Genomic DNA, 7429 nt, shown 5'->3' with positions numbered 1-7429 from the left:
AAGAAGAGCCGTCGAGATGGTCAACTGTCCCTTGAAGCGCCATCACGTCGCCAGGCTGCGCCTGGAATCACTGCTTCATCCACGGACACTCGTCGTGTTGATCCACCAAGATCTATCTTGAAGCCCGCCCGTCGAGCTAGTCAAATGCCCATGGAATCTCCAAAGCATCGTCCGGCTTCGCCCGCAACCACTGAATCGCCCACTGCCGCCGCCCGCGCTGCTCTAGCGGCGTGTATCGCAAAGAGCGCGCGTCGGATGAGTCAAGTATCCATGAAAACACCACCACGTCGCCCTGCTGAGCCCGCGACCACTCCGTCACCCACTAGAGCTGCTCATGCTGCTCTAGAGGCCTCTGTTGCGAACGTCAAGCGTCAAATGGATCAATTGTCTCTCCTGATGAATACGCCATCACCTCGCCCGGCTGATACTCCCGGAATCACTGCAACCACTCGTGTCGTTGCAGCACCGCGCTCAATCTTGAAGAAGCCCAGCCGTCGAAGCAGCGAACCGTTCCTGCTAGAGGATACACCAACACATCGTCCGACCGCTGCCCCCGGTCTCACTGCAACCACTCGTGACGTTACAGCACCGCGCTCCATCCTGAAGCCAAGCCGTCGAAGCAGTGAACCGTCCAGGAAGACGGAAACACCATCTCGTCGCCCGGCGACACCGGCTGCAATCCCTGCCGATGCATCACCCGCTAGCATTCGCCGTGCTGCTGTAGCGATCACGATCGCGAACACCAATCGCCGACTTAGTCGAGCGTCGTCCATGGCATCAACAGACGATGGTCAAGGGGTAGCGCTTGCTGGTTCATCGCCTATCACTGGCACACAGGAACAGGAACAGATCCAGGTTCGTCATGATCACCCTCAACCCTCCCAGATCGAGTCTTACCCAACGCCCCATGTCGTTGGCCCCCTCTGGGCTCCTGACAGTATCTGGGCTGCCAACAACAATGTCTCAGACACCCCATTTCCTCCTCCCGGTGCTAATTTTCCCTATTGTCCGGCAGAAGAGTTCGAGGGAGAGGACGTCGAAGACCCCGCGTCGCCGCGAACCATCAGCAACCTCATTCCAAATTCCTTGATGCGGGCTATTGACGCGGACGACGCTGATGTCGGAACTCCCAGCAGACAATCTCGTGTCCAGAAACCCAGCCAAGCCAGCATGGACAGCAGCTTCGGAAGCACTGATCGAAGCTTCAGCCACTCTGGCTCCTATTCGAGTAAGTTCCTCCATGCGTCGTTGAGTCGACATGCTTCTTGGTATTTGGTTGATATCAATACTGACTTTTTTTCTTGTAGCTCAGGGCGGAGGAAGCGGCTATTAGAAGACGGGAGGGGGTTCATGTTTGGTGTCGAAAGAAGGCGGAGAGAAAAAGGAAAAACGAAAAAGAAAAAAAGCCTCCTAGAAGGAGAAGAGACAGCGCTCCTATTGCAGAGCCTGTCTGGTTGTCAGAGTACAAGTGGCTGAAAAGGTCACTTTTTTCCGTTTTGTTTTGTGACGACACCCAACACCCGACTGTGGCGTTACTCGCTCGTCGGTCGAAGGTCACTCATCAGTCACCACTCTGTTCAGCGCTCGTCACCATTTGCTGAGTGCTCACTTTTCAGCACTCACCAACACTTGTCAGAGTCGATCACTCGTCGCCAGTTCTCTTTTCTCAGCACTAATCACCAACTGTCAGAGTACTCTACTCTTTTTCTCAGCACTAATCACCACGTTTCTCTGAGAGAAACCAATTCACTTCACACTGGTTTAATCAATCCACCCTCCAGTGCTATGTATGTAAGACCACCAATGCAAAAACTGTTCAAATAGTCTTCTTTCTTTTTCTACAAACGTAACTACTTTTCATGCGTAACAACTCTTCATGGATGGTTCTGATTCATCCATTCTGATTCATCCAAACCGGGACAAGCTCTATTGCTGGCTACTACCTAACATCGTTATCTGTCTTGCCTTGGTTGGGTGTCCAAAATGCACTCTCCCTTCTATACCACACGGACCGGTGGACGCCACCGCTAATTTGGTGATCTATGCTAGTAGTACAGCATCATGAAAATCCCTGGTACTGTCCAGGATCTAAGCCAGATGTATCCTCGAACTGCGCGGAAGGACAAAATTAGCATCAAGATCAGAGACATGTCCTCGCGAAGAATGGGCTTAAGAGTTCTTTTGCAGAGACTTACATCAACAAAATTGCAAATCGTAGCCAGACCAGTATAACACCTGATGCATTCTGCCACGAGCGGACGGAGCTTGGCATCCATTTTCCCATTCACGCCAGCATACTTCTTGAAGACGCCGACCATGTTGGGACGGTAGTCCGTTAGGAACGTACGGGCGAGATACTGCACTTGCTCGTTCTGCGCGCCCCGAGAAAGGAGGGTGGACAGAATCACCCGTAGCGTCGACGACAGCAGGACATAGTACGTATGCAGCGCCGAGGCAATGGTCTCGGAGACCGCGGTCGTCGTGACAGGACCGCCGGGCAGCGTGTAACCTGACTCAATGTCGTCAGACTGGGTGGCGGGCATGGAGATGCCGAGATCGGGGTCGGCGCGGAACAACATCGAATCGCGGGTTGCTGTCATTAAGCCAGCGTCCAGCAGTGCGTTGGCTCCTTCGCGGGTCCGAGAGACCTGAAGGAGCAGAAGCATGCGTGCTTCGAACACGGAGAGCAAATATGGGCGGTCTGCGAAGTGGAGATTCAGTCAGCATATTATCTTCGAAATGAGAAGTACACCGTCGGGCAACAACCCAGACGTAAACTCACAGGTTGGGCCGGCGCTCTGAAACTCAACAGCAACATGTTTGGAAGGCTCGATCAAGATCGCCAGGGCATTGGCCTTGACCAGGGCGTTGAGAATATAGTTTGACTTCTCCATCCGTCCCAGCGAGGTAAGCAGCGCAAGAAGACCCAGCGCATTGAGGCGGCAAGCGTCAGTGCCGTCTTCGGCATCATCGCATAGAATCTGGACAAGGCGCTGGCTGGCGGAGCGGATACAATCCATGCTGTTTCTCCGGGCTTTCGCATTCACGTCTATGCCGCTAGTACCCGAAGCGGTAATGCGGGTGAGATACTGAGAGCAAATGCTGTAGAAGACAGTCCGAAGGCCGGCATTGGTGTTTGTCGAAGGAATGCCTTCGATCGACGCACGGAACAGCTGGAACAGCTTCTCGGTGATGAGATTGTCGGTGTGAGTGTTCGCCGGTGGTGTTTGGGACAGTGAGAAAAGCATGGCATCAGCTGCACGCGCGAGCTCCATCACATCTTCCGACTCATCCACAATCAGAACATCCAGCTTCGGCAGAAGAATCTGCAGCATACGCAGAATGAACTGCGACTTCGTTGCTTGATCCATGGGGCAGCACTCGATGATGGCAATTACCATTTCCACATACTCGTGCAGGGCGTCACTTCTGGCTTTGTGGGCAATGATCCAGCGATTTCGGGCCTCCATCGTCGCTAGAATGCGGTCGGCCTCTGCAACCAAGGCCTGTTCTTCAATCTTGTGGCCCCCAGCGCTCTCGATCTGCTTTCCCATTATGTCGGTCTGCTGAGCAAATAAGGATTCACGCATCAACTTCAGATCGTAGAGGCTCGGGGCATGCTCAGATGCTGCTGTCAAGTAAGCATCGAAGTCGACTGTCGAGAATATTTCCGACTCCAGCTCGAAGGTAGCGGCTAGATCAAGCTCCAGAAAGTCGAACAAGACAAAGACGTCTGGATTCGTGATCAAAGAGCCATCAAAATCTGTAGTCTTACCCTGTAGCGTCGATAGCGCTTGTCGCAGGGTGGTGGACAATTCGTCCGTCGAAGCTGCCCTCAGCTCCGTAGCTGTATAGTTATACAGCGACGCTCGCAAATCGAAGAACTCGGCAAGGCCTTCAGCGGATGTGGTGTACCAAAACGCGGCCTGGGAAACAGTGTTGCCGTCCCAGAAGGTCTGCTGGGAAACAACCGTCTGACCCAGATACTGCAGCTGTAGAAACTGCAGTCTGCGAAGCTGTCCAACCACAATGGATGTTGACACAATGGACGACCATAGTTGCCTGAGTACACGCAGAGCTGCAGACTTGATGTGTACTAACCAAGATAGGATCACAGCATTCTCGTCAATGGGGTAGTTTTGAACGAGGTCGACGACAGCGTGAAAGACAGAAGTGCCGGCGTCAATGGAGTCGGAGATGGCAAGGCTCTCTCCCATTCTGGTGAACCCGAGTAAGAGATGAGCAAGAGTGGGCAGTTCTGGCTGTGATTCGAGACAGGCGTTGAAGAAGGCCAGTATGGCATCTTTGATGAGATAGCCCGTGGACTCAATGCCATCCTCAAGCTCTCTAATGTCGAACTGCAATCTCGAACCCATATTTTTAGCAACGGGTTCTAGCTCAAAATCGGCGTTTGGACCCAACATGTCAACGATTCGTCTCGTGCGGCCATGAACGGGCTCTGTAGTCAGGAAGTGGTTGTTCAGCTTGGGTGAGCTAGAGAGCTTTTGCAGTAAAGCAAGAGCGCGGAGGACCAGTTCGGAATGGCTGGCTGCGGCGTATTGACAGAGGTTCAGAATTACTTCCGGATGCGCAGCCACACTGTCCTCGATACAATTGACGCTCGAGCGCGCAAGGGGGATTTCCTGCGCCGACTGTGAGAGTAGAAGCGGCCTCACAATATCGAAATAGGTTGGTTGCAAGTCGAGGACGCGGTTGACAATGTCGATAGCACGTTGCAGGCTGAGGAGCAGGGGCGAGTCCGGCAACGCTGCTTCCACGGCATCTGCGGACACCCGTAGAGTTTCCATCAGGGCCTTGTTCATATCGATGCTTAGGATCCATTGCATCAGCCTAGCAAATGGACTGCGCTGAGCGTACATCGTCGTGATTGATTTGTCCTGTGACGCGTCACGTTGAGGGTATGAGCGATCTGCCATTGCCACCCAGTCTTCGTTGAAACCTTCCAACCCAACAGCCACGAATTCCAAGCTGTGAAAGGAGGCAATGGATCGTTGTATGTCATCGCTGATCTCCGGGATGCGCTTAATGAATATTTGGCCGCACACAAAGTCAACGTAGGGACCGATCCCTGGACTCCGGTAGCCCGAACCAAGCTCCCGTGGAAAGGGAAGCATATCAGCTCCGACGCCTGTCGATGGAAGTGTAATTGTCAGATCTCGTAGCAACACAATGAACGAGTCATACTGATCAAACGACACCGCGATTGAACTGAGAGTGTTCTGTAAATCCAGAAGACTGGGTTTGGATGGCTGAACAGGCGTGTTCGAGGTCGAACGCAGAATTTCGTGGCTTCTAGCTGCCCAGTCGTCAATGATGTACCAGAGCATGGACGCTGTTTGCACTGTTTTATCCGTAAGAAGAGCATCCAAAGCCGCAAACACGCTGGCTCTCAGGTAACTTGGTATCGGCCCCGAGCTGAGAAGCAACAAGGACTGAGGAAATGATGGAGTCATTGTGCTGAGGATGTAATCACGAGTCCCGCCAGGCTGTCGGCACAAATGGGCCAAGAGACGGAGGTAACAGGATAACATCACAGGGCTTTCCAACTCGTTCATATCTGTTGGCAGAACTTTTCGCATATTAGGCAATTGCGAAGATGTCGCCCGCTCGTGTACCTTGTGTGCGTAAAGCTCAAGCTCGGCAAAGATCTGGTGGTAGTTCATCGACGGGTTGCGTCGGCCTCTAGTCGACGCAGGCTGTGATTCATCCAGCAAAAATTTGTGGGCGGCTTCTGCACATTCTTGCTCCTCGGAGATGGAGCATAAAAGCTCACAGAACGCGCAGACACGGGGGACAGTTTGCCTCCTTGATGCCCAGTGCAGGAAGCCATACAAGTTCCCGTCCGGATCATCCCACCACTGTTCTGCGGCTTCGGGTCTCCCTTCGAAGGCATATGAAATAATGACCAAGAAGCTTTCGAGATGAAGCTTATTGACGGAGCCACTCTTAGGATCTGGCGGCAAGCCCTCCTGCATCGCCATCAGATGATTTAACCGCTGATCGTCTTCTTCGGCCTTGAGCTTTCGAATCGAATCCGGCATATTCGAGATGAAGGCCTCGATGAAATTTTCGAGCGACTCCATGAATTGTAACCGAAAGTATGTCGAGGTCTGGTCGCCATCAAGAGCGAAAGCTGTCTCACTGAGAAGCAGTGCCACTAACTCTTGCCTTGCAGGATGCCGCCAAACATCTAAATTCATGCTTGTACAAATCGCAAGCATGAATTCCAATGCATCCTCCTTCAGTGCTGCCTTGACCGTATTCGCCCTCTTCTCAGCATCCACGTCATTGTCAGTCAAATCTCGAAACTGACCGCTGTACTCCACCGTCCACCATAGACTCAGGACGCCGTAAAAGGGACGCACAGATGTCAAGGCTGGCTCCTGGGGGATCGGGCTAAGCACAGCATCAAGGGAAGTACAATTTTCCTGAGACAGCTGGCTTCCGGGCGACCCATACTGACGGAAAGCGGCTGAAAATGCCGGCAGATAATGGATGAGCGTGAAGTCCAGACGGTTAAAGCGCTTCACCGCATTGTGGAGCTTTCGGAGATCTTCAGGGCTGGTGTAATCACCTGCAAATAGGTATGCCAGAATGCAAGCCAGTGCTTCGTGTTGCTTAAACAGACTGTCTCTCTGGAACTCGAGTGTGGTATAGAACTCTGGACCTCGTGGTTCTCCCAGCACGGCTTTGCTTTGCAGGGCATCTCCGACTTTTGCTTGAAGCTTCTCGATGTCCTCTAATGTAGACAAACATTTTCTGGCGAAGAGCGACCCGTTGCCAGCGGCGGCTCCTGCACCATCGATCTCCAATACTTTTGCAACGATTTTCCGAAAGGCGTCCGGTATGCTAGGCTCCAGATCCATATTGAGTGATTGTTGCAGGGTGATTCGCAAACATTGCAGCAACAAGTCTCGCCGGTTGTGGAAATTGCTCACAGCATCCATCACAAAAGTCTCGCTCGTTGCTTTCGGATCTGCTTGCATCTCGATGAGAAGTCTGCCGGCCTCGATCTCGTCCAGCTCAAGTGTCGTGGCGATTGCGCGGCTGATGTGCTTGAATTCATCATTGACGGCATAGTCCTGCTCACCGACTGTGATTTTGCCTATAATGCCACCCCGTCAGAAGAAGTTCGAGACATCTTGACCCGCTGGCTTACCATTATTATAAGCATCTCGGTCGCTGGCGGTAGGAGTGGCTTTGTCGAGCAGTTTCCTGAAGTCCTGAATGCTGTCCTCCAACTCGAGCGAGAGTCGCTCAATGTTCGCCAGGCGGGTTTCGGCAAAGGCGACAAGATCGGTGTGAAGATCCTGTAAGCGCGTAAGACTCTCCATGTCGAGATGCCGGACAGACAGTCATCGGTGTGAGGAACGCGTCGGTTGTTCCTCTGCGCGTGTTCAACCTCGAA

General features: G+C 52.8%; 2 protein-coding genes across 2 annotated transcripts in view; one reads left to right on the top strand and one right to left on the bottom strand.

The window, feature by feature from the left end:
• The window catches only part of HMPREF1120_01416 (uncharacterized protein), a gene marked incomplete at its 5' end in the record, with an annotated part of 4904 nt that extends 3080 nt beyond the window's left edge, over positions 1-1824 (top strand). The window contains 3 exons of the mRNA XM_009155432.1: positions 55-855; positions 1016-1228; positions 1308-1824. Of these exons, the coding sequence (XP_009153680.1) occupies positions 55-855; positions 1016-1090 (876 nt within the window). The 3' untranslated portion in view covers positions 1091-1228; positions 1308-1824. The remainder of the gene's footprint in view (positions 1-54; positions 856-1015; positions 1229-1307) is intronic.
• Positions 1825-2059: 235 nt separating this feature from the next.
• Positions 2060-7355, bottom strand: HMPREF1120_01415 (uncharacterized protein; the record flags this gene model as incomplete). Its single annotated transcript, XM_009155431.1, has 4 exons — positions 2060-2110; positions 2196-2701; positions 2783-7126; positions 7181-7355. The coding sequence occupies 4 exons, from the start codon at positions 7353-7355 to the stop codon at positions 2060-2062; spliced, it is 5076 nt and encodes a 1691-aa protein (XP_009153679.1).
• Between the last annotated feature and the right edge of the window lie 74 nt (positions 7356-7429).

This window comes from Exophiala dermatitidis (assembly GCF_000230625.1).
Source record: "Exophiala dermatitidis NIH/UT8656 unplaced genomic scaffold supercont1.1, whole genome shotgun sequence".
Taxonomy (NCBI): domain Eukaryota; kingdom Fungi; phylum Ascomycota; class Eurotiomycetes; order Chaetothyriales; family Herpotrichiellaceae; genus Exophiala; species Exophiala dermatitidis.
Note: the sequence above shows the minus strand (reverse complement) of the source record. Positions and strands in the feature narration are given on the sequence as shown.